The following is a 27,838-nucleotide window of genomic DNA, read 5'->3' as shown; positions in this document are numbered from 1 at the left end:
ATCATCCATCACAAAACGAAACAAAAAGCTCCACTTCCAGCCACCCCCATTCTTCGGCCCCTCGCACGGGGATCAGTAACTCACTCTCGCAAACACCCGCCCAGAGAGGCCAGAGCCAGAGTTCCATTCCGCGGGAGTCGACTCCAAATAATCGCATCGCCTGCTCCGCTGCTCCAAATCGGTGGAGAATCCATCCAACACAGTCGAACAGTTCAGTGAGTGAGCAGAGTTTGTTGCGTTTGGAAGGTAACCCTCATCACGGCACGGCCTTCTGCGTTTCTTCGGTTGTATTGAAGAAGGGAGGAGAATAAAAGTTGCAAAAAAAAAACAAAAATAAAAAGGAAAATTAATTGAGGTGCACGGCGGTTGAATTGGTGTTTTGGGGGAAAATTTCCGGAGGTTTTCGTGCGGTGTGAAGTTGAAAAGTGTTCCCAAGTTAAAGTGGTAAGAGTGTGAGGAGCGGTAGAAGAACGCGCGGATGTGTGCCATTTCTGTGGTTTGGCCTTAAGGTACAAGGTTTTTTGCACTCTGGACCCGGTCACCATCGGTTCTTTTGCAGACGGACAGGTTTTTTTCTTTGCCAATCAAGCTCCACCAGTCAGCCAGTACCTACGTACGCTCGGTGCACTGGTTTTATGAGGTGTGGGATTTTTTTTTTCTTTACTTCGCTACGCTCACTTGTTCCAGTTCATCTGTGTGTGGGACGCGAGAAGGCCACTACTGTTGAGAGAGTGTATATGAATATGACTCGCTTTTCTGGCCGCCCGACTGTGTGGAGTGAGTAATGAATTTATCAATCAAGCAGTGATAAGCCCCCGTCGTTTCAGAAGGCGAAATAATCGAAAGGAAGAAAATGTCAACGCATTTGAAATTGATTTGTGAGAAGTTGTGAATCAGCAGTAACGCACGGCAGACGGGCGGTTCGGTTGCAGTGAGTTCTTGGCATCTGACCCTGGGTTCGATCCTCGGAGGGAGCTAGAGAAGAAGAAAAAAAATTGCTATTCTACTGTCATCCGACGCACGCACACTCGAACGGACGCATTCGGGAAAAAAAATATCAGCGATTCCAGTCAGTAGTAGGTAGTGAGTGACTCTCTTTCTCGCGTGAAAACGGTTCGGCTTACTGCGATCGGAAGAGCGTGAGTGCGCGCACGGTCGTTCGTTCGTATAAATGAGTGTTTATTTTTTCTGCTCGCAGATTTGTTGTTGTTGTTGTTGTTGATAGTCTCGCGGCGGGTGGGTTTGTGCGTTGTTGTGCTGTGCATGCCATTTGCCTCCTCTTTCAATAACAAGCAGATCTAAATTCCTCCATTCATTCATTTGTTTATGCCGCGCCAAGGCGAGAGAAAGAAATTGTTGCTCGCCTAAACATCGTTTAAAATTTGCACGCACACCCGTGGAGCGAGAGAGAGAGAGTGCCGGAAGAGGTGCTGCTCCTCGGTGGAAAGCAATCGAGTCAGCTGAGAAAAAGGCGAGTGACGTAGGAGTGGGTGGTGCTGGTGAGCTTAGCCGGGGAACGAGCGGGTATTCCACAGAATTTGTTTCTTTTCGGAGGGATTTTCCCGCTGAGCTCGCGCTGGCGGCAGTCGAGAGGAAAAATCTTCGCAATCGGGCCAAAATCGATTCGTATCTCGCGCGTGTGTTTATCCAGAGCAAATGAAGAGCGCCAGGCGCGCGTTTGAGGTTTCCTTGATTGTTCTACGGTGAAAAGCGAGGTGGTGAAGTGCGGTTAGAAAGGGGTGAAAAGATTTGCCACCCGATACGAACCAGAAAGAGCTGCCTCGATTCGATTGTTTGTTTGGAGGAGTGAAGATAGCCGACGAGGCGAGGAAGAATTGCTCGCATACTTTGAAGACGTTGCGAGATCGCAGTAGGCCACGGAAGAAAAAAAAACTGTGCTTCATAGCTTCAGGAGAAGATTTTCCGAAGACCCACTTGTTGTCGTTGTTGTAATCCATCACTGTTGTTGATGTTATCATTTCTCATCTTGTAGAAACAGCGAGAGCGAGTGATTCTCAACGAGTTCCGGGAAAAGAGGTCCTCGACGAGTCCTCCCCAAACGAGAGCGCAGTAGGCGAGTGTGTAATCAGAAGCGAGTGTTTGCCGTTTCTATGTAAACTTAGTGGTGACAAATTCTCCGTCAATCCGAGCTGGGGTCAAAGTGATCTGCAAAAGTTTATCCCTGGCGACAGGAATCGCGATTTCGACGACGAGATAAAAGAAAGAGAGAAGACACGCACACACACACCCTCAGACACAGAGCCAAATCCCTGAGTTCGGTCTGTCAGTCGGTCGGTCGGTCGGTTTAGTTTGGTTAGTTGAGAAGCAAAACAACAACAAATCCACCAACCAAAATGGCGGATCTCGAAGCAGTGCTGGCCGATGTCAGCTATCTGATGGCGATGGAGAAATCCAAGTGCATGCCAGCGGCCCGTGCCAGCAAGAAGATTGTCCTGCCCGATCCAAGGTAAGTCCACGAAGAACACTTGTTTTCATTGTGTTTACACGCTCCGGTGGAGATTGACGGATGTTGTTGGTTGACTGTTGACATTTATATAGGTACATACACACATCGGGTGCGATATTGATATGCCGCGTGAGTCTGCTAAGGTCCAGCTGTCTGCTTAGCGCGGATCACGTTTCCTCGGGTGATGATCGATGACGACGATAATGGTGACGTGCACCGTGTTGAGCTCCCGAAAAAAATCGCCCCTTCCCCCCTGTGAAAATGGTATAAAATCGTTATAATATTTCTAAAAATAAAGGCCGCCTCTTGTAAAAAAAAAGCAAGATGAGGAGGCGAGGACGCCAATATGCCATCTGATGGTCAAGCTCATGGCAAGCCGAGATGATGGTTTTGCTCTTCTTTCTCATGTCATCACATCATCAACATAATACAGAGTAGTAGGCCGGTTCCCCCCAGTCAGTGTAGAGTTTTCGGGTCATGCTCTGATGGTGAGTCGTGTTTTTCTAGATTTTTGTAATCCCCCATCTTCATCACATCGTCATATGCGGGATTGATTTTAGTCTTACTGAAAATGGAAAAAAGGAATGTCTGAGCGCCATTTGATTGGTTGCACGGATGAAAATTGGGAACAGCTTTTGAAGTTTCAATTGTTGCGCAGCAGTGTGATTCGGATCAGGATCGATGGGAACGCGTGGTGATTATGAAGTTTTGACGGAGGTTGTGATTTGAAATTTGTACTTGAATAAATACTCAGTTCCTTCTCGTTAATTCGACAAAATCGTCCTTTGGTCATATTGAGTTCTCAGACCAAGATCGGTCAAATCAAACGCATGAAAGTTCAATAACGAGAATATTGAGTACCCAGAGTGAAATTGGCCAGAATCTGACGTAAACCTAAGTCGAATTAAACCACATCAAAGTGTATGATCATTTGCGGCCATTTTGTAACCGTTCTGCTACAAAGGTTTAAAACTGGGAAAAGCTTTTAGTTTCGATGACAAATTGGGGAAAATATACTTTCTTTTCGGGAAAATAAATTCTGAACCTTGGAAACTTTTCAAGGATATTGGTCGGTGCTAGATTTTCAGAAGTCTTTAAAGAATTATCTAGAAATTTTAATGAAAATTCCAAAGAAATGTTGAATCAAAGGAATTCTACGGATGGAAAGTCACACGTAAATGTAGGTGCTCTGTAGGCCGATTTGTTCACCTCCGCTTAAATCTTAAAACTATTTTAAGGCTTGCGCGGAGGTGAAAAAATCGGTCCCGAGACTGACACATACAAGCGTCACTTTTGATATTAAATGATTAAAAATTCAAAATTCAGCTCCTTAACAATTTTTGGGAGAATTCCAAGATAATTTAGGGACAAGCTCCAAGTTCATTTTAATGAGAGTTCTGAAAAAAAAATCTATGACTATCGGATAAATATTCTTGGTCCAAATTCTAATAAGTATTAAAAATAAGTTTTGACGTAGAACTATGTCTGTCATTTAGATATGGGGGTACACTTTGTAAAAACCGAAAATGGAACATGCAACGAAATTATGAAAGATTTTGAACGTTAATAACTCAGCTGCCCCTGGACCAATTTCAATAATTTTATCAAAAATCGATCAGAAATACTCCTACGCATCTGTTAAATTTAAGACTTTATCATTATTCAAAATGCCACTGTTGAAAATTGCACGAATGTGTAACTGTTGCTATGATAACTAAGCGATTTCCCTAACACAGATTTCAAAGTTGAGTTCCATCCGGTCTCACCAAACGGTGTTTATTCAATCACGGTGTGGTGAGTGGTGGTGTTCTCCAGTACACAACGAAAGGCTGCCTGCAAGCAACGAGCTGCATTCCACATGAGCATCCATAGAAGGAGGAAGAAGCCGCACCGCTATTGATCGGAATCAGAAGCCCTTCGTGAGTCGCTGAGGGCCATCTGTGTCAAGCGCGTCGTACTAAAGAGTATAAACAGAGAGAACCCCGCTCAAATTCCTATTCCTACACAAAACACAAGCTCCTGATGCAGTTAAATAATAAGATTTATTATATAAGGCCACGTAGTCCTACGTCACTATTGCGTACAACCCCATAGGGTTGTCCCTTGTAGTTTTTTTTTTAAAGAGAGAACTCCAAAGGTCTCCAATCACAGCGGGTAGTTGTACAGGAACTCTGGGGAGAATTCTGAGGCTAAAGAAGTTCGAAAGAAATTCCAAGAAGAATTCCAATATAATCAAAGTTTTGCGAATACAAGCACTCAAAGGAACTGTGAGAAGAGTTTCAAGGGTATTCTGAGGTGGATTTTTGTTTTTAGAATTCTGTGGAAATACCACGGGAACACTAAAAAGAATACAAATTCAGAGCCCAAGATCATCCAGAGCAGACATTTAAGGCATTTCTAAGGTTAATTGGATGCGAGTTCTAAGGAGAACTCAAGTAAATGATTGATCCTAAAATGTGACATTTTCTGGTCATCAAAGGAAAATTATTAAAATCGATATAATTAAAGGAATTTATCAAATGTAATTTTAGGTTCCATGACAAAAAATGTCACTATTGTTTACTTATTTATTATTTAAAAGTCACTATTCGGTCACTATTTCCGTAATTTTAGTCACTAACGTCACTACTATTATATCGCATCAGCACTACCAGTCCTGAACATGAGCTTTTGAAAGTGTCCTTTTTGGGGCCCTGCCGGGTATCCAGAAGTGACCAAATCCCAAGGGGTAGGTCACTCCGTATACCAATCTTGAGTCAACATTTTTCTCAGTGTGCCGCAAGTGTGCCGCAGGTGTGCCGATTGTGGTGGTCAGAGAGCAAGCTGCGATTTTTTGTAAAATACAAATATTATGGTATATTTGGCAGCCCGGTATTTCTGACAGCTTGAATGTTTTGGCCTAGCTGCTGGGATACCTGTTGATCGATACGATTACGGTGCTGTGTGAAAAGTTCATCTTTTTCCTGACCAGCAAGAAGAATATTGAGTAGGACGCTGAGGAGGGCATTCCGTCGGTGAAGTACCGTTGGTTCGGGATAAGAACGGCAAAAACAAGGCAAATTTTGAAAAACTGCTGGAGGCGATTTGAGCATTTGAAGGGTGAAAAAACTAGCAAAATGCATCCTGTGAATGTTCCTGATCAACCAGTCCACCGTGGAATCGCTATCCTATAGCAAAGTGTATGGACCGATGCGGAATATCCACAGATCAGTCATGGTTATGATCCAGATCCCACACAAGGACACGAAACGCCGTCAAATTGAACTCCAGATAGTGGCCACAAACGGAGAATGTTACTGAAAACGATAATTTCACCCGTGTGGGTCCCGACGTGAGTCTTCAAGTTAAATAAATTATTTTCCGTAGTATGAACAGTTAAACGGCTTCGGTGATGAAATTACCAAAGAATGAAGGCTGACTTCTTCCTCGTTTGGAATCGAACGCGGAGTCAAATATTGAAACGAATCCTGGAATATGTGCGTCTTCATGTGGGTTTCCAGGTTATTCGATTTGATGAACGTTTTCTGGCAGATCTGGCTTGTCTCCCATATTGTCCTCATTCATGATACAGACGTTGAACTTCTGATCTGCGAAGTGTTTGACCAGCCCTGGTGGCTGATGAAACTAAGTTCGATAGACCTTGCAGACAAGTGAATTAGTCCACATCCCAAGTAACAATTTTGGTTTTATGAGGGTTATGTAGACCATGATTTAGATTTATAGCATGCTTTAAAACCTCGTTAAAACTTGCCATGTTACTTGGTGTGGTTGGATGTGGTTGTTGGATTATTCTTCTCGTTGAAAAGCTTTAGAAAATTGTGTAAGCAAGGAACGTTCGTTCGAGAGGGTCCTAACGTGAATCTAAAGTCGATTGCCTTAAGTACACTTGTACGAATGCACCAGCATGTCCTGTTGCAGCTAACTAGAACTTCTGGTACACAATGCAATAAACCAGTCCATGGCATGATGTTTACTTCTGGATGGAAAATCATAAATTTTGAGCCGTCGAACGGTACCAGTACATGAGGTTTTGGAAGTGTCATTTTTGAGCCCTACCTGTTGCCAGACTCCTGAGAAGATAACTCAGGGTGTGGGGATGGGAGAAATAACTCTCCCGACCCACTAAACCTTACCCAAGTAACCAAAAGTTCCGCATTCAACGATTAAAATCACTTTCAAGTTCCGTAAAGTTCAAATAAAGTTCCGACCGAACCTTCAAGTTCCATAAAGTTCAAATAAAGTTCCGACAGAACTTTCAAGTTCCATAAAGTTCAAATAAAGTTCCGACAGAACTTTCAAGCCACATGAAGCAATCCGCACAAGTCTTTATTAGTAACAAAATTTAATGTACGTAAATATTAAATGATCAGTGGTCCGAATAAATCATAATTCTTATATTTATGCAGTGCATCAACATTCTATTAAAACATAAAAAAAAATTAAAAAGTAATTTCCGGGATTCGAACCCGTGTATTCGGCATGCGATCTACTAACGCTAACCACTGCGCCACAAATGTGTTGGAATACCATGCGGGCAAATACCAATTTCAAATTCATCAAGGTATTGTGTTTCGTATGCAAGTCAGTCAGCTGGCACTGAAAACTCCAACAGTAGGCGGGACAACAGCTCGCTTTAATATATTTCAGGTTACGCAGCGGTTCGTGCTGGGGCTCTCACGCAGAAGGACTGGGTTTAATTCTTCAAACAGCTCCAAAACTACTAATGCTGATAAATCAATACACATATAAATACCTGCCTTTAGAAATAACTTTCATAAAAGTGCGAACTAAACATAGAATTGGTGTGGAGGGCAAAAACCTTTTTTAATTTATTTTCTAAAAGTTCCGTTCAAGTTCCGCCAGAAGCTGCTTAGAATTCTCTTCAATTATGATACCGTAACTTTCAAGTTCTTATAACGACTTAAAAATGAGGCTGCTTAGAATTCTAAAGACCATCACTAACTAAGCTGCTTAAGCCACAAATGACCTTTTATCAGAACTTTTGGTTACTTGGGTACCCTGTGTGTTTTAGGCCCTTGCCCTCCCCGGAACCGCCCGAAAGCATTACGTCATGGGAGGGGGCCTTGCTACTGCACAGTGAGCAGCTGTGCAGGGCCTTCCTCTTGTTGTTCGCTGTTCGTTGTTCGCCTGAGTTCTAGAGCAGACGTGATAGCCAGCCAACTGTCCAACAGGGCAGCTTAGGACAAATGTGACCGCTTACCAGCTGCGTGTGCTAAGCACTCTAAGAACCCGGCGTCACTCCTGCCTTTGCACAACGAGGGTTTGTGCAGGGCTTCTCAACCTCCTGGGACGGGCTGGATGGGGTTCCAGCGTCCCTACTCTGCGGTAGTTCGTTTAGCCGCAATATCTCTCCCTTGGGTTCGATAATTAGCGTTTCCGGGGCACACCACGAGGAGGCGTACTACTTCATGCCCCTGTTCCTGGTACCCTGATGTGACCAGATCTTCCTGTTGGTCCATGGTATGGTGTGTATTTACTTTTGGATGGAAAATCATAAATTTTGAGCCGTCGGAAGATACCAATTCATGAGGTTTTGGAAGTGTCTTTTTTTAACCCTACCGGAACCTGTTCCGGGTATCCAGATGTGGCCAAATCCACCGTTTGGTCCATGGCATGATGTCTGTTTACTTCTGGTTGGAAAATCATACATTTTGAGCCGTCGGACGGTATCAGTACATGAGGTTTGGGAAGTGTTCTTTTTGGGACCCTGCCGGAACTAGTTCTGGGTATCCAGATGTGGCCAGATCCACCTGTTGGTCCATGGTATGGTGTGTATTTACTTCTGGATGGAAAATCATAAATTTTGAGCCGTCGGACGGTATCAGTACATGAGGTATTGAAACTGTCATTTGTGGGACCCTGCCGGAACCAGTTTCGGGTATCCAGATGTGGCCAGATTTACCAGTTTTAGGAAGTGTCCTTTATGAGTCCTACCGGAACCGGTGCCAGGTAGCGTAAATAACCAAATTGGAGAAATCCTGGGAAGGATGCCACTTCAGAAACCTTCATCTTTCATTTGAGGCGAATAGATCAAGAATCGGTTCAAAAATTGATTTTTGGGAGCGAGTTGCAGTTTGGGTCTTTTTTGACCCGCTAATGCACAATGTGTAACTTTTTAATCTTTGAATTTTGTCGAACCTCTTAATGGAATCCCTTTATGAAGAACTTTTTGAGTGTGTTGATTTATTTTTTACAATTTTGATTTTATGAGGGTTCTGTAGACCAGACTTGTAGAATGCTTTACAACCTTGATAAAACTTGCAATGTCACTTGTTGGACACTTTTGCAAGGCTTCAGGTTGATCAGATATTGGTCTGATGATTTTCAACTGTCCAAAAATTCAAGTCACGTCTCTCAGATATTTTTTTAAAGATATCAGGTTGACCAAGAATTATTCCAAAGACCTTCAGTTAATCAGAGATCTCCATTAAGTCTTTTGGATATTTTTTTAAGACTTCAGGTTGATGAGGGATTATTCGGAATATCTTCAACTGTTCATCAATTCAAGTCACTTCTCTCAGATATTCTCTCACGATATCAGGTAGACCAGGAATTATTGCAAAGGCCTTCAGTTGACCAAAGATCTTTATGAAGCCCTTTGGATACATTTTGAAGACTTCAGGTTGGCCAGATATTGTTCTGTAGTTCACAAATTTAAGTAGTAGTAGTTCTGTAGTCACAAATTTAAATTACGTCTCTCAGGTATGCTTCAAAGATGTCAGATTGACCAGAAATTATTCCAGAGACCTTTAGTTGATCACAAATCTCCATAGAGTCCTTTGTATGTTTGGATTTGGATTTGCAAGGCTTCAGGTTGATGAGATATTGGGATCTTTAACTGTCCATAAATTCATGTCAAATTTCTCAGATATTTTACAGATATGAGGTTGATCAGGAGATATTTCAATGAACTTCCGTGGAGTAAAGATCTATAAAGTCATCTAAGTATTTTTCAAGAAGTCAAGTATTATTCTGAAGCTCTTCATCAGTCAAACAATTCAAGTCACGTCTCTCAGATATTTTTTAAAGGTATCAGATCGACCAGGAATTATTCCAAAAAGCTTCAGCTCATGAAAATATTCATAAAACCCTTTTGGATATTTTGTCAGGACTTCAGGCTGGTCAAATATTGTTCTGAAGTCTACAGTCCACAAATTTAACTTACGTCTCTCAGATCTTCTTTAAAGATATCAGGTTGACCAGACTTCAGATTGATAAATACTATTACAAGGCTTCAGATTGATGAGATATTGTTCTGAAGATCTTCAACTGTCCATCAATTCAAGTCACGTTTCTCAGATATTTTGTTTTAAAAATATGAGGTTGATCAAAGAACTTCAGTAGAGTAATTCAAGTTCTTTTTTTTCAAGACGTCATGTTCGTCAAGCATTATTTTGAAGATCTTTAATCTTTGAAGCTTGACCAGGAATTATTCCAACGACCTTCCGTTGGTCATTTGTTGAATATTTGTTCAATACTTCAGGTTCATCAGATATTGTTCTGATGATCTTCATCTGTCCAACAATTTAAATTATGATTCTCAGATATTCGTTCAAGATATTAGATTGACCAAGAATTATTCCTAAGACCTTCAGTCGATCAGAGATCTCCATATGTAGATAGAGCTGGAACTAGGGCGTAACAGCTTTTGTAAACAATTACTTCTTTCGTTGATTACTAGAAAGTCAAGGCACGCCAACGCAAATCAACATCACCATCGGGTAGGGGAAGACTTCCCCCACCCGACGATTATGTTAGTTTGCGTGAGCGTGCCTTGAATTCCTAGCAATCATTGAGAGAAGTCATTGTTTACAAAAGCTGTTACGCCCTAATTCCAGCTCTATATAGATATAGTCCTTTGGATAATTTTTCAAGACTTCAGGTTGATCAGATAATGGTCTGAAGATCTTCAACTGTTCAACAATTCAAGTCACGTCTCTCAAATATTTTTTAAAGATATTAGGTTGACCAGAAATTATTCCAAAGACCATCAGTTGGTGAAAAATCTTTACGACGTCCTTTAGATATTGTTTCAAGACTTCAGCTTGATGAGGTATTATTCTGAAGAGCTTTAGCTGTCCATCAATTCAAGTCATGTCTCTCAGATATTCTCTCACGATATCAGCTTTATTTCAAAGACCTTCCGTTGGCCAAAGATCTCTATAAAGTCCGTTGGATATTTTTCTAGACTTCAGATGTTGAACCTGAAGATATCAGGTTGACCAAGAATTATTCCAAAGACCTTCCGTTGATCAGAGATTTCCATAACGTCCGTTGTATATATTTTTTCAAGACGTCAGGTTGGTCCGATATGAAGATCTTCAACAGTTCAACAATGCAAGTCATGTCTCTCAGATATTTTTTAAAGATATCAGGTTGGCCATGTCTTAAGTCGATGCTTGCTTTGGTCGATGATCTATGCAGTGTTATTTTGATTCTATAACTCGATATGTCAAAGGTCTGGTGATCATTTTGAGTACCCAGCATCCATCGACCACATCAGAACATGTTCCTGGTGTTTCGGAGAAATGGTCCGTACCTTTAATGTATACCAGGACCTATCATAAGATATATCAAACATGTTGTATTGAATGCCCAGGGCGGATGCTGGTTTATCAGACCAAATGGTCACTAGGCCGAATGATCAGTAGGCCAAATTCCAAAAATTCGTTTCGTTACACTTGCGTAGAAAATTTGCTGGTTTGAAAATGAGAATAGCCTGCATATTGGACTCAAATCGCCAACAATTCTAGATAGAGCTGGAATTAGGGCGTAACAGCTTTTGTAAACAATGACTTCTCTCTATGATTTATAGGAATTCAAGGCACGCCCACGCAAACCAACATAACCATCAGATAGGGGGAGTCTTCTCCTATCCGCTGGTGATGTTGATTTGCGTGCAAGAGCCTTGATTTTCTAGAAATCATCGAGAGAAGTCATTGTTTACTAAAGCTGTTACGCCCTCATTCCAGCTCTATTTAGAATTATTCAGTTCCATGTCAACAAGAAGAAGAAGAAAACTACTAAAGAAATTCAGGGTATCTACTACCGAAAAAAAAAACCTGAAAACCGGGAATGCTTAGGAAATGGTATTTTTCCTTTAAAAACCTGGAACTCTCAGGGAATTTCATCATTTTTCAGAGAATTTTCAAATTCTCTGACTAAAGGGCTGAACACAATGACAGTTTGAGATCTTCAAACTGGCTAATCGCCATGAATTCATATGGTTATTTGAATAATCTCTGATTCAGCTGACAGAGTGAAGAAATATGTGAGGGATTATCTCATTGAATAATTGATCAGTAGAAGGTCTTCTGAATAACTAATCAATCTGAATTTTTGTAAAAATATCCAAGGGGCTTTAAAATTCTCCGAAGTACAGTGATCGTCTCGGAATTTCCATTATTTAAAAAAAAATGAAGCACTTTGAAGAAGTACCATGAACCGTATGGAAATATCGAGAGCTTCGAATATCATCGAATATTGAATCTGCGGGAGCTTAAGGAAAGTACCGTGAATTTGAGTCCAGAGAACTCTAATTTATTGAGAAGTTAAAAGAACTGCTGGAGGAGTAAAGATATCTTTAGGGAAGTTCCGACTATCGGGAAAGTTTAAAGATCTTCAAGAGAATAATCAGAAATTTCGTATATTTCAGGAAAATGTTGAAAACTTCATTGAAGATCTAGAGTAGTTTTTAGGAGAACTTCAGAGTAGTATTGAGGAGAACTTCAGAGTAGTTGTGAGGAGAACTTCAGAGTAGTTCTTAAAAGAACTTCAGAGTAGTACTGAGGAGAAGTTCAGAGTAGTTCTGAGAAGAAGTTCAAAGTAGTTCTGAGGAGAACTCCAAGTAGTTCTGAGGAGAACTTCAGAGTAATTCTGAGGAGAACTTCAGAGTAACTCTGAGGAGAATTTCAGAGTTGTTCTGAGGAGAACTTCAGAGTAGTTGAGAACTTCAGAACGGTATTGAGGAGAACTTCAGAGTAGTTCTGAGGAAAACTTCAGGGTAGTTCTGAGGAGAACTTCAGAGTAGTTCTGAGGAGAACTGCAGAGCAGTTCTAAGGAGAACTTCAAAGTAGTTCTGAGGAGAACTTTAGAGTAGTACTGAGGAAAACTTCAGAGTAGTTCTGAGGAGAACTTCAGAGTAGTTGAGAACTTCAGAGTAGTATTGAGCAGAACTTCAGAGTAGTTGTGAGGAGAACTTCAGAGTAGTTCTGACGAGAACTTAGTTCTGAGGTGAACTTCAGAGTAGTTCTGAGGAAAACTTCAGGGTAGTTCTGAGGAGAGCTTCAGAGTAGTTCTGATGAGAAGTTCAGAGTAGTTCTGATGAGAACTTCAGAGTAGTTCTGAGGAGAAGTTCAAAGTAGTTCTGAGGAGAACTTCAAGTAGTTCTGGGGAGAACTTCAGAGTAATTCTGAGGAGAGTTTCAGAGTTGTTCTGAGGATAACTTCAGAGTAGTTGAGAACTTCAGAGTAGTATTGAGCAGAACTTCAGAGTAGTTCTGAGGAGAACTTCAGAGTAGTTATGTGGAGAGTTTCGGCGTAGTTCTGAGGAGAACTTCAGAGTTGTTCTGAAGAGACCTTCAGAGTAGTTCTGAGGAGAACTTCAGAGTAGTTCTGGGGAAAACTTCAGGGTAGTTCTGAGGAGAACTTCAGAGTAGTTCTGAGGAGAAGTTCAGAGTAGTTCTGAGGAGAAGTTCAAAGTAGTTCTGAGGAGAAATTCAAGTAGTTCTGAGGTAACTTCAGAGTAGTTCTGAGGAGAAGTTCAGAGTAGTTCTGAGGAGAACTTCAGAGTTGTTCTGAAGAGACTTTCAGAGTAGTTCTGAGAAGAACTTCAGAGTAGTTCTGGGGAAAACTTCAGGGTAGTTCTGAGAAGAACATCAAAGTAGTGAGGAGAAGTTCAGAGTAGTTCTGAGGAGAAGTTCAAAGTAGTTCTGAGGAGAAATTCAAGTAGTTCTGAGGTAACGTCAGAGTAGTTCTGAGGAGAAGTTCAGAATAGTTCTGAGGAAAACTTCAGGTTAGTTCTAAGGAGAACTTCAGAGTAATTCTGATGATAATTTCAGAGTTGTTCTGAGGAGAACTTCTGAGTAGTTGAGAACTTCAGAGTAGTTGTGAGGAGAAGTTCAGAGTAGTTGAGGACTTCAGAGTAGTTCTGAGGAGAACTTCAGAGTAGTTCTGAGGAAAACTTCAGGGTAGTTCTGAGGAGAAGTTCAAAGTAGTTCAGAGGAGAACTTCAAGTGGTTCTCAGGAGAACTTCAGAGTAATTCTGAGGAGAATTTCAGAGTTGTTCTGAGGAGAAATTCAGAGTATTTCTGTGGAGAGTTTCAGAGTAAGCCTGAGGCGAACTCCAGAGTAGTTCTGAGGAGAACTTCAGAGTAGTTCTGAGGAGAACTTCAGAGTTGTTCTGAAGAGACCTTCAGAGTAGTTCAGAGAACTCCAGGGAAGTTCCATTGGCCTCAGGAAGATTTCGAGAAATTTATGAAACTCCCCGGGAGCACCTGGAACATGTCTGGCCATCGTGGCCCTGAGTGCTTAATATAGCCACCATTGTTCTTATTTTTTATTTCTCTTGTAGTTTGATCTGCCACATGAGGATGCAGGTTCAAGTTTCACTTCTCTGGAGGTACCCGAAACATATTTGGATCTGGTCTTCAGATCGGCCACCAATGATCATATTTTTCAATTCTCATGTAATTTGATGTGTCGCATGTAGGTGTTGGTTCAAGAAGAATCTGACCACTTCCCCGAGGGTACCCGGAACATGTCCGGATGCATGATTCTGACTGCTTACTACGACCTTGGATGATTATTTGGTTCACGTCTTGAAGGTTCTGGTTAACTCAAAATTACAAAAAAATACAAATGAAAACATTGAGAACTTCTCAGGTTGCCTCTCAACCGCACCGCGTTTTACGAAAATTTTGAAAAAAATGCGTTTTAGTACACTTCCGCTTTTGCCACAACGCGTTATGCCACTTTCATTGTGTTCAGCCCTTAAGGATTTTTTTTAAAGAATATAATACATTTCATCATGCCAACATTCAATTTTCCTCGCTATTTTCTTTCCCTCATTGATCTTAATAGATCCTGAGCGGATTTATCTTCAGTAGCATTTTTTTTTAAATTCAGATGTTTGAATCGTTTTTTAAGCTCTAGAATAAGGAAATTTATCATAAATGTTTTGAAATTCTGAAATAATTATACTTGGAGAAATTTTCAAGAACCTATTGCTTAGGTTATTTCCAAGATCAAAGATTTGAAAAACATCAAGATTAAGGACCTTGCAGAATTTTCAAGGCTCATGAAATTGGATGATAATTTCAAAGGAACTCATTCCAAGGGAGTTCTGGGAGGAAAACTTGCCGATTCACGGTAACGTCGGCCACCGAATCACCACCAGAACTCGCGACGGACAAATCAACTGCCGGATGCATTATTATCGATGTGTAGAAATATTTCTGATCGATTGGTGATAAAATGATTGAAATTGGTCCAGGGGCAACTGAGTTATTAACGTTCAAAATCTTTCATAATTTCGTTACATGTTCCATTTTCAGCTTTCACAAAGTGTACCCCCATTTTGAAATCACAGACGTAGTCCGACGTCAAAATGTTTAACGAAAAATATGCAGCAAAAGAAAAACACGTTAGCTTTCAAGGAGCGGCCTACTGCGATCTCGTAGTGAGTAGAATGCCAAGGGATGGAGTGAAATTCAAAGTGTTGCAAAAGAATTTCTTACTGAGGAGCATTTCAACATAATTTCGATGAAAATTCCGTGGGAATTGAATTCCAAGGATGATTCCAACGAATTTCAAGGGAATTGCAATCGTGGAAAGTTCCACGGAACTTGTGAGGAGCATTTCAAAGAGTTTATGGGAGAGCAGACCTGAGCAGGAGAAAATACCTTATTAATACCAAATTCAGGAATGCAAATAGCATAACTGACAACCTAAATATGGTATTTACGAGCCTTACACAAGAGGTAAAATACCAAAAACAATAGCTCAAAAAAGTTCTACGAATAAGGATCTAATAAATATTGTAGTTATTATAATAACTGACAGATAACAAACGATTTGTTTTTATGACAGAAGAGCAATTTCCTACGAATTCGCAAATCGGTTTATTTTTGTATTTTTTGATTTGGTTGAAATTTTGCAGAAACTTTTCTTATGACCGACAATGCTATTTTGCATTTTAATATCACCATTTTGAATAAAGCCTTATTTTTGAAAGGGGCATATAGAAAAATATCAAGCTTATCTTCAGAAAAAGTTTACTCGAAAACTGTTTGCCCGATCGGTTTGGGGTCCTCGGCAATATTGCAGATATTGGATGAGACTATTCGAAAACATATGCACTCTAAAAAAATTACCCTACTTTTTTTTTTTAAATTTCAAATGAAATCTTAAAAACATTTAAAAAAGGATTTTTTGTATTTTTTTATTTGTTGAAATGTTTTAGGGGACAAAAAATGCCATCTATTGCACTATAGGTCAAGATGGAAAAATGGAAAATATATCTCGAAAAATGACTCTCTGCAGCATATATCTGTCACCAAATCAGATAGTTAACAAAAAAGAACTTGACAACATAATTAACCTTATCCCCAAGCCATTTATTATATCGGGAGACTTCAACGCTCACCATAGTCTATGGGGATCAAATAGAGATGATTGCAGAGGAACAAGAGCTTATGCTACTGAATGACGGCAGCCCAACTTTCATACATTCGGTAAACGCATCGACATGGACCTTACTCTATCCTCAGCCGAAATTGCTAACAGAATTAACTGGTCAATCCACGAGGACCAACACGGTAGTGACCACTTTCCAATTCTAATTGGAACCACCATATCTTCCAAAAGATCAAGACCAGCCAGGTGGAAAATGCACGAAGCAAACTGGAACATATTTGAAGCTAAGCTTGAAGAATCAATCAAATCACATCAATCATACACAATAGAAGAACTAACAGACGCAATTAAATCTGCAGCTTCATCAGCAATACCAAAAACATCTACTGAAGTCCCCCAAAAAACCGTTCCATGGTGGAACCAAAACATAGCAGAAGCAATCAAACTTAGACGAAAAACACTTAGGAAAAAACAAAAATGTCACCCCGACGATCCTTCTTACCCAGCTATACTAAACGAATTTCAAAAGGCCAGAAACAATGCAAGGAAAATCATAGAAGAAGAAAAACGGAAATCATGGGAACAATAGCATCCTCAATAAATAAAGACACACCAATAAAAGACATCTGGAATAAAATTCGCGCCATATAAAAAAAAAAAAGTTCATCATCGGCCAGGACCTGGGCGATCGGAACAGATAACGGTTCCATCACCAACCCCACCGACATCGCAAATCATCTAGCAGTTGAACTTTGTTGGGTCCCAGCTCACGCCAACATCACGGGCAACGAGAAAGCAGACGACCTGGCAAAACATGGGGCTATGTTAAAATCCCCAATCGACATTTACACACCATTCGCAGATTTCAAACGAATGGTTGACGAACATATAAACCAAGCTTGGCAAAACAAATGGTTCATGAACAACAGCAAGCTCACGCAAATCAAGAACACAATTTCGGAATGGAGCACCTCATACAATAAAGATCGACATGCAAGCCGAATCATAACAAGGCTAAGAATTGGACATACCAAATTAACTCATGGCCACCTTTACATGAAATACTAGGAGACGATGCAAATTCCATAGAAAAAACAATCAAGTTCTTGAAGGATAGCAAAATCCATACGCTAATATAAACAACCACAACCTATGCTGATTCAACACAAAAAGAACGCAACAAAATTCACCACCAAAGAGACCTGTCAGCAAAATGCAATACATACTTATAAAGCCGACAAATGGCAATCAAGCAACAGTCATATTCAAATCTTTCCACGGTTCAACTACAGTACAACCATACATCCAGCACTCATATAATGGGAAACGCAGACCAGGACGTCACCATAATCGAGAATCAAGAAGTCCACACGGGATACCTAGAAGAAAACAACTGGAAGCTCTCACTTATCCTCGTTATAGTGTCAATCCAGCTAATCATCGGTATCATCAACATACTAAGGAAACAATGGAAGAAAGCAGCACTCAAAGCTGCCAAATCTGTAGCAGTCCTCAACGTTTAATTCAGGAAGACCCGACCATGACCAGATCCAAGAAGGCAACCGGAAATAGGTTAAGAAGTGATAAATTCAAATACTAATTTTTAAGCTTTAAACTGTAATTTATCAAAAACGACCCGAATGACCAAATGGTTAAACGGTCGCTAATAAAGAACAACAACAACAACAACAACCTAATTAAAATATTCATATGCTATCGGTTCTTAAATACAGTTCCCCCACCCACAAATCACAATTATGAAACCCTTGCATTTGGTGTTGATCGAATCGAAGTGTTTCATAATTGTGGGTGGACTGTACGTTCTGGCATTTCAAGTTCATCCACACGGTCAACCATAGAGTGATCATAGAGAGCCGGTACATTGAAGAAACATTCCAAAACAACTCCGCTGGTGCCAAAAGGTTAGCTGTCCAAACAGATAGTATATCTATCTATAAGCCCCGAAACATACCCCCCCCCTCGATCCGATCCAGTCCTAATCACTTTATCTCACCAGTAGGAGCTTTGTGCTCCTAGCAGCTGCCGAGTAACAAATCAATCGCAGCAACCTATCGCTCGAGCAGAAGCAGATTACACCATGTTCCGAACCGAGTAGTAGGCCAAAAACCCATTAATTAATCCGCTTATAAATATACCTGTACCTATACAGACGGACGTATTTCAGCTGGCCACACCACGCGAACAAACAAACCGAAGGCGGAGTGGGGTTGCTCCACGAGGTGCGCGCTAAATAACGTCACACACACATGCCGTCATTGTTTGTACAAACACACACCGTCCGTCGGTCCGAGTGCGATTAATGGGAGAGCTTCGAAAAAATTATAGGTCAATACCTAAAGGCAATAACACCACGGGACGACGACGACGACGACGGCGGCTTCATTGCGTAGATTTTGCGTAAATTTTGTCCTCCCCCACCCCCATCCCTCGCCAAGACCCCGATTTGGCAAACATCATTCTATTTCGACTTGCTGGCTGCCACTAATCTCTTCCTTCTCGGTTAATATTATAGGCATAGGCCAGGCACCGAGCGAGCTCGCATTGGGTAATTAAACGCTCGCTAGAGATAGACATAAATTTCGCTTCGTGCACAACTTATACGACCCGGACGAGCATCTACCCTGAACTGAAGTCAGTCGTTGGGAGTTTCGGGTTCGGGTGTGGGTGGTGAAGAAGCGAACTGCGCCATTCGCAAGTAATTAGGAAATTGAATGAGAAACTTTTTCCTTCACGGGTCCAGTAGCAGGAGCGCAGTAGGCATAATGGGCGTGTGAAGTTTGGCGCTTTGGTTGCAATCCAAACCGGGCTTCGGCTAGCAGCAGCACCACCATCACCAAGAGTGCAAAGTACGCACACCTAATTGAAATTGTCGGCAGACGCCGAGGGTGGGTGTGGGCGTGGTGAGGTCTTCTGCAATTCGAACTCGAACGCACACCCACCTCTCTCGCCCGGGATAAAAATAGCCCAGCCTGCTTCGGGGTCGGACGTTGGGGCAGCACACTTGACTCTGTGCTGATGCTGGTCCTTGTCCTTTGCCTTCGGTTCCTGTTTCTGTTTGTGTCACATTTCTTACTTCGCAGTTGGCCGTGCATTGGCCCCACTGAGTGAGGAGCGGAAAAGCAGGCCGTAAATGGGAAAATTCGATCACTTCGGAATTTTGTTGTAACTAACAATAGCAGGCTTGTTGCTTGTTTTGCAATGTGTGGATAATATAGGGCTTCCGAGCTTTGTATTACCCAGGATGGGAATTCACCAACACAAACGTCTTAGGTTTTTTTTTCTATGGAAGAACGATTCTCTAACATTCTTTCATTGCGACGCACTTTGAGAAGGATGGATCAGCAAACTCTAAGAGAGTTTTGACAAGAATTCCAAGTCAATTGTTTGAGTTCAGCTCTGTGGAAAATTCCATGGTGATTGTGAAGAGGAGTCCAGGATCCGTGAGCAATACCAAGGGAATCGTATTTTAACTTTTATTTTTATGTTTAAGGGTTCAATGGGATTCTGCGAAGAGTCTTAAAGAAATTTCGATAATTTCAAGTGAATCTCGAAAATAATATCTAGATAATTTCAATGAAAATTCCTGAGCAAAATTTTAAGAGACTTCTGAGGTGAATTGCATGGGAATTCTAAGGAAAATTCAAGCGATTAAAAAAAAATGGAAGGTAGCTTACGGGAATTTATAGAAAAAAATTAGAATTCTAAAGAATATAATGACGAATTTCATGAATTTTTTGGAGTGTTCTGCAGAGAGTGCGACACACAGAGTGAATCTCAATTTTTTTTGGAAGAGTTCTGAAAAGAACTCTGTGAAGGGAAATTATTTTAAAGGTTTTGAGTTTTGAGGCTTCGGAAATATCAGGTAAATTGTTATTTCAATTGTTTGACTTGGCCCATTTTTCGAAAGCTAGAAAATGATGTACCACCCATTTTGGATATTTTATCATACACTTCATCTGCTGTGCCATTCTACATTAAATAATGTGTTGTATAGAAACAGCTGGTACAATATCAGTGCCCACCCAGCTAAAGCTCCTCCCCTTCTTAGTTTTTCTCATTAAACTCCTTCTCACAACAAGTTGGTAAATCTTAGCCTTTAGCAGAAAGACGTTTAACACTTTTTTCGGCGAATTTATGATCCTGTTTCACGCCATGGTTCTTCTCTATGCCTGTTCAGATAAATTCTAGACCAACAATTGAAATAGGCGGTACAACCAAACGTAAACAATGGCTTTAAACGCAAATTCCTCGAGAATCAAAGCACATCCAAGCAATTCGTCATCTGATAAAGCAAACTTCCTTTATCAAATGGCATTGTTAGTTTGCGTGGTTTGTGAGTTTATTTATTTTCTCTACTGCGCTAAATAAGCGAATAATTGGACTTTTAGACATCCCTAGAAAATAGGATAATTTCATGTTTTTTTGGTGGTCCTTCGAAAATGTCGAACAGCAGAATTTCAACCAGCAAGTGTAACTCAAGAACCAACAACGGGTGCAATGCTAGTTTTCATTGCTATGACAACGACTGAATTAAGGGGCTTAGAAGCAGAGGGGTGAACGTCAATTCTCTTAATTGATTTCCTCTTTTGATGACCATGGCTTCACTAACCTATTTCGCACTATTTTTGCTATGCTCTTCTATCATCCAGAACAATAAACGTATCAGGGAAGTTCCAAGTATTTCAAAGATGATCAGAGTACTCCAAAACATCCTGAGGAATATGGAATATTCCTAAGTACATTTCAGGAATGTTCCAAAAACTTCAGGGGCATTGCGGGGTCTTCAGGGATGTTTTGTGACCATTTGGAAAATTTTCTGGATCATTAGAACATCCCCCAAGAGCTCTTTCTTCCGGAATTATGTCCTTGTTTCTTTCGACTGTTTCGTAAGCGCTCTGGCTTCCGCCTTTGTCCAGAATTTTTTTCCAATCTACCTTAGGAAGTTTCTGCCAGCGTCTCCAGGAAGTTTCTTTGTTCTTCTCCAGAAAGTTCAATTAAACTTCTCCCAGAAATTTCATTCGTCTAGTTCTGGAATTTTGTCCAGAAGAAGGTTTTTCCGAGTTTCTTCTGGCTTCCCCTGGAAATGGAATTTATTTCCGATTTCCAAAACTTTTCTGTCTTCCTTTGAATGTGAAATCTGATTTTTTTTCTGAAAGTTTCTTTAAATTTTCGCCAGAAGTTTCTCAATTTATGTCTTGGAAGTTCCACGGATGTTTTTCCGACTTCTCTCAGAATTTTCCTCAAACTCCAGGAAAGCTTCTTTCTTCTTTCTCTGGATGTTGTTTTCAGCTTCCTCCAGAAGCTAATGCAAGCATTCCCCGGAATTTTCTTCCGGAATTTTCCGATCATAGTCCAAAAGTAAAAATTTTTATTTTTAAATAATTAAAATAGAAAATACCGATAAATACCGATTTTTTAAAACCTTTGATACCGATAAGCTTTAAAACATTCTGGCAACGCTGGCTCCGATACTAATTTGACAGCTCTTCTTGTTCGTTTACGAATATACTTGGTTTATGTCGCCCCGCCAAACATTAAATAGAGAAAGAATTCTAGATCATGACCATGTAAAGTGTGATTCACGCAAGGGGAAAGTCACTCAGCACATTGCAATTAAATTAGATTCGGCACAGCTTGGGCGCATCCACCGACACACCTTCAGCACAATCTCGTAAGCATTGGATTGTTGTAAATAAAATGGGAGCACTGCTGGACAACTGTCATTGAAGTTGTTCACAACATTACGTGCTGTTTGACTGACTGAGGAACTCAGACCAGCAGTTCACTTATAGCTCTAAATACGAAATGTAGGTTCTACAGTGAGCTGAAGAGAAAGAGGTAGTTATTCAGACCCCATTAGCACTCTTAATTCAAATAATGCTGCAACTCACACAAAACAAAGTACAGAAGTCTATTCATCATCCTCTATAGTCAGTCTCCAACAATGTTCCCCACCGGTTCCAACTCTTTCCGGCCTGATAGACCATTGCTTTTCACATCACGAAAGGCTAGGTTGCCGGTCTGCCTTTGAGGGCATTATATAACTCTAAAATACAGGACTTTTATTATCCTATGTTCACAAAACACCGAAATTTCGCACACCCGCAACTTGCCGCGCTATCCTCAATCCGATTTATCCTTGCGATTTCAAACCAAAACATTCAAGGTGTCAGAAATACCGGGTTGCCGGGATGGGTATTTTACAAACAATCGCAGCTTGCTCTATGACCGGCCTAATCGGCACACTGACAAAAAAGATGACCCAAGACTGGTGTGCGGAGTGACCTACCCTTGGATTCACGCTTCAACAACTACATAATTTTTGATCACCTTTGCGGACTAAAAAGAGTGCTTTAAAGACATTTAGTTATGTCATCTTGCCGCTTTTTAAGTTGTAATGCGATGTCAATTTGTCAAGGTCTTACTCTACTAGCAACCTGTCCAATTAGGTTCAGTTGTTATCGAATTTCCGGTCGAATTCTACCAACTCATGAAGTTTGATGTGTTGCACGACGGGTTTTGATTCTGGTCGAGAATTGGCCATTTTCTCGGGGGTACTAACAAATTTCTTGGGCACCAGAACATGCTAGTGTGACCGTGGACGCCGGTAAATAAGGCCATTACCGGTCGTATTTTGCAAAACAATAAAGTTTTATGTGTTACACGCCGGGTTTTGCTTCTGGCCGAGAATTGGACACTTTCCCGGAGGCACCGGCAGGTGCTCGAAATGTCTAGTGAGACCGTGGACTGTCAATAAGGACATTACCGGCAAAATTTAGTAAAATCATGAAGTTTGATATGCCGCACAACGGGTTTTGATTCTTGTTGAGAATTGGTCACTTTCCCGGGGGCACCGGAACATGCCCGGGAGGACTAGTGTGACCGTGGACTGTCAATAAGGCCATTACCGGCCATGTTTAGTAAAATCATGAAGTTTGATATGTCGCACGACGGGTTTTGGTTCTTGTTGAGAATTGGTCACTTCCCCGGGGGCACCGGAAGATGCCCGGAAGGGCTAGTGAGACCGTGGACTGTCAATAAGGCTATTACCGGCCATGTTTAGTAAAATCATGAAGTTTGATATGTCGCACGACGGGTTTTGGTTCTTGTTGAGAATTGGCCACTTCCCCGGGGGCACCGGAAAGTGCTCGGAATGTCTAGTAAGACCGTAGACTGTCAATAAGGCCATTACTGGCCAAGTTTTGTGAAATCATGAAGTTTGATATGTGGCACGACGGGTTTTGATTCTTGTTGAGAATTGGTCACTTCCTCGGGGGCACCGGAACATGCCCGGGAGGACTAAATTGACCGTGGACTGTCAATAAAACCATTACCGGCCAAGTTTAGTAAAATCATGAAGTTTGATATGTGGTACGACGAGTTTTACTTCTTGTTGAGAATTGGTCACTTCCCCGGGGGCACCGGAAGATGCTCGGAATGTCTAGTAAGACCGTAGACTGTCAATAAGGCCATTACAGGCCAAGTTTGGTGAAATCATAAAGTTTCATATGTCGCACGACGGGTTTTGGTTCTTGTTGAGAATTGGTCACTTCCCCGGAGGCACCGGAAGATGCCCGGGAGGACTAGTGTGACCGTGGACTGTCAATAAGGCCATTACCGGCCATGTTTAGTAAAATCATGAAGTTTGATATGTCGCACGACGGGTTTTGGTTCTTGTTGAGAATCGGACACTTTCCCGGGGGCACCGGAACATGCCCGGGAGGACTAGTGTGACCGTGTACTGTCAATAAGGCCCTTACTGGCCAAGTTTTGTGAAATCATGAAGTTTGATATGTGGCACGCCTGGTTTTGGTTCTTGCCGAGAATCGGACACTTTCCCGGGGGCACCGGAATGTGCTCGAAATGTCTAGTGAGACCGTGGACTGTCAATAAGGACATTACTGGCCAAGTTTAGTAAAATCATGAAGTTTGATATGTCGCACGACGGGTTTTGGTTCTTGTTGAGAATTGGCCACTTCCCCGGGGGCACCGGAACATGTCCGGAAGGGCTAGTGAGACCGTGGACTGTCAATAAGGCCATTACCGGCCATTTTTAGTAAAATCATGAAGTTTGATATGTCGCACGACGGGTTTTGGTTCTTGTTGAGAATTGGCCACTTCCCCAGGGTGCACCGGAAGATGCTCGGAATGTCTAGTAAGACCGTAGACTGTCAATAAGGCCCTTACTGGCCAAGTTTAGTAAAATCATGAAGTTTGATATGTCGCACGACGGGTTTTGGTTCTTGTTGAGAATTGGCCACTTCCCCGGGGGCACCGGAAGATGCTCGGAATGTCTAGTAAGACCGTAGACTGTCAATAAGGCCCTTACTGGCCAAGTTTAGTAAAATCTTGAAGTTTGATATGTCGCACGACGGGTTTTGGTTCTTGTTGAGAATTGGCCACTTCTCCGGGGGCACCGGAAGATGCCCGGAAGGGCTAGTGAGACCGTGGACTGTCAATAAGGCCCTTACTGGCCAAGTTTAGTAAAATCATGAAGTTTGATATGCCGCACGACTGGTTTTACTTCTTGTTGAGAATTGGTCACTTCCCCGGGGGCACCAGAAGATGCCCGGGAGGACTAGTGTGACCGTGGACTGTCAATAAGGCCCTTACTGGCCAAGTTTAGTAAAATCATGAAGTTTGATATGTCGCACGACGGGTTTTGGTTCTTGTTGATAATTGGCCACTTCCTCGGGGGTTCCGGAAGATGCCCGGAAGGGGTAGTGAGACCGTGGACTGTCAATAAGACCATTACCAGCCATGTTTAGTAAAATCATGAAGTTTGATATGTCGCACGACGGGTTTTGGTTCTTGTTGAGAATTGGTCACTTCTCCGGGGGCACCGGAAGATGCCCGGAAGGGCTAGTGAGACCGTGGACTGTCAATAAGGCCATTACAGCCCAAGTTTTGTGAAATCATGAAGTTTGATATGTCGCACGACGGGTTTTGGTTCTTGTTGAGAATTGGCCACTTCCCCGGGGGCACCGGAAGATGCCCGGTAGGGCTAGTGTGGCCGAGGACTGTCAATAAGGCCATTACCGGCCATGTTTAGTAAAATCATGAAGTTTGATATGTCGCACGACGGGTTTTGGTTCTTGTTGAGTATTGGCCACTTCCCCGGGGGCACCGGAACATGCCCGGGAGGACTAGTGAGACCGTGGACTGTCAATAAGGCCATTAGAGGCCAAGTTTTGTGAAATCATGAAGTTTGATATGTCGCACGACGGGTTTTGGTTCTTGTTGAGAATTGGCCTCTTTTCCGGGGGCACCGGAAGACGCCTGGGATTCCTAATGTGATCATGGACCATGGGTATAGCTGCCATTGGTCCAATTACATCATTTGAGTGAGAAAATATTATGTACAGAAAAAATCGAGAAATTATGTTTTTAGAGCTAATTGAATTTTGAAATCTGTGTAAAATTAGACGTTCCCCGTTATTTCCTGGGTAATTCCCGGTTGTCGCGGTTTTCCCAGATCAGTGGCCACCCGCACATTACGAGAAATCATGTGTGCAGGATTCTTCAATTCTAGCACGTAATTCCAGACGCCATGCCATGCCATGACGATATGCTGAATCACCTAAACCATACTCGCTACAAACTGCTTCCACCTGGACGTCGGACGTCGAAGAATCCCGAGCAAAGTAAAATAACAACCTGATATCATCTCGATAACAAGTCTTGTTATTCCAGATATAACTATAACACTCGGTAATGAAGATGTTATCATTGTTGTTGAATAAATAGCCAACAAAACACAAATTACAACAACAAAATACTCCTTGGATATCTAAAAAAATACTGATTTAGTGATCATTCGTGATAACAAATCCTGTTATCCATGCATTTTGTTTGGACATATTTCAAATTATTTTATCGATTTGGTATTAAAGCCTTACGCTAGTTACTGATATATGATTAGCGGTGTAAAGCAAATTTGAACTAACCTTCCGAACAAAGTTCACTAACAACCCTATATAACCTTGAAAACAAGTTTTGTTATTCCAGATATCAAAATATTTTCAATGATAATAAAATTTGTTATTTTTGTGATATCCAACGAGCATTTTTTTTTGTTATGTTGGCTATTTATTCAACCACATTGATAACATATTCAGTTATCAAACCACAGAATACCCCGGTATCAGAACTTGTTATATATTTGGTATAAAAATTTAGTCGGCGATGGTGGAATCGGCTCAAAACAAACATTTCGCTTCGATGCCAATATTGCGCATGACTTTCACGAACAGGTGGCATTGCAACAACGCTGATGAAATTTTCTAGAGCTGCAGAGTGGAGAGCTGCTTGTTCCTCGATCGAGTGGCGCGACACGTGACTTCGCCGTCAACAGCATCACGCATATTTCCTCTTTGTCGGAGAAGCTCCTTGAAAACATGTCCTTCTTGAGTACCTCGAACGCTACAGGTTGCGTTGATTCTCCATCATCTGCAGGTATTTCGTAGCTAGGATTCGGTGCACTTTAACACTGTAACATTCGAATCTAATATCTCGGAGTTCCAACAGTTCCCACAAACACTTGACCTCAAATTGGCGTGTGTTTACATGAATGAATCTTTTTCTACCGCACCCCAGCAACGGAGTCGAGTCATTCGTCTTCGAAAATGCTCCGAAGCGAACAAAAGAAATCACCGGACTTACCACCCATCAAGAGTGAGCTCATCAACTTCAAGTCCGATCCTTTGTGCCGGTTGATACCGCCAGTACAGCAGCTGGACCGGCGCGGTCAGTCGTCGTTAGTGGACGCCACCACACCCGGCAGTCGTCGGACATGATTTGACAAATTAAAACAAGCTTTATTAATAGCCGTCTATAATTCTTCCCCGGCTGAACCCCTTCAACGTCATCAATTTTTGTCACTGCCAGCTCCCAAAAGCTCGTGTAATAAAAGCACGCACAGTCCCTTAACTTATTGCTGCTCGGGGAAAGATGAGCTTCTTCTTGAAAGAACAAAGACCGTAACTCACTCGCGTTCGCAGCATTTGCGAGTCAGGCAGGAGGTGGCAAAACGTGACTACCCTTCTTCTAGCCGGGGCCAGACCAGGAGAGACCGATCGTCGCCGTCGTCAACTCGTTCAAGGCAATCTTGTCTGGAGGCTTTTGCCCCCACCGTGCACCCGCGCGACCAGATGAATTGTTTAGAGAAGGTCGATGAAATCGATTAAACTACATAAAATCAATCCAAGCTGGCGGGGTTACTTCAGGCACCGTTTTCATTCTTCCCTTGCACCAAAACCAGTTACAAAACTCGCCGCCTACTGAGAGCTTCCTGCCCTCAAGCCCTTCACCATTAATATCTCTATGACACTTGCTCCATGTTGTTGTGCAGCACAGTTACGACACACGGTCATGGATCCCCTTCGAGGGGTGGAGGGGGAGTGGATGGGAGGCATTTTTGCGATAATAGCCGCCTATCCTATTCGCACGAGTCGGGCCGAGACAAGTTGACAGTGAAAAAGATTAATCATCACTCGCTCGTTCGCTCGCTCGCTGCCACTGGTTTGTTTCGTTCGTACTCAGTGTGTCAGTGTGTCTCCCCTAAAACTCGCCTGCTGAGTTTTGAGCGGAGAAAAGAGCATTCATTTTATATCTGCCAAAAGGATACCTAACCTAGTTGTCGCGTGGGATGATACATTGCCCATCCATGGTAGGAGATGGCGTTTCGATGACTATA

The 27,838-nt window shown here is 41.9% G+C and overlaps 1 protein-coding gene across 6 annotated transcripts in view; it reads left to right on the top strand.

The window, feature by feature from the left end:
- The first annotated feature begins 228 nt into the window (after positions 1 to 228).
- The window catches only part of LOC135705403 (G protein-coupled receptor kinase 1), a 400,362-nt gene continuing 372,752 nt past the window's right edge, over positions 229 to 27,838 (top strand). For 2 of the 6 annotated variants that reach the window (XM_065227168.1, XM_065227137.1), the window contains exon 1: positions 232 to 2,467. In XM_065227168.1, coding sequence (XP_065083240.1) covers positions 2,355 to 2,467 — 113 coding nt within the window. In that variant the 5' untranslated portion in view covers positions 232 to 2,354. Of the gene's footprint in view, positions 2,468 to 27,838 lie in introns of all 6 variants that reach the window. The other 4 variants (XM_065227160.1, XM_065227152.1, XM_065227147.1 and 1 more) reach the window with 4 other exon arrangements.

This window comes from Ochlerotatus camptorhynchus, unplaced genomic scaffold (genome assembly GCF_037179485.1).
Source record: "Ochlerotatus camptorhynchus isolate MF236.1 unplaced genomic scaffold, CSIRO-AGI_Acam_v1.1 ptg000022l, whole genome shotgun sequence".
Taxonomy (NCBI): domain Eukaryota; kingdom Metazoa; phylum Arthropoda; class Insecta; order Diptera; family Culicidae; genus Ochlerotatus; species Ochlerotatus camptorhynchus.
Note: the sequence above shows the minus strand (reverse complement) of the source record. Positions and strands in the feature narration are given on the sequence as shown.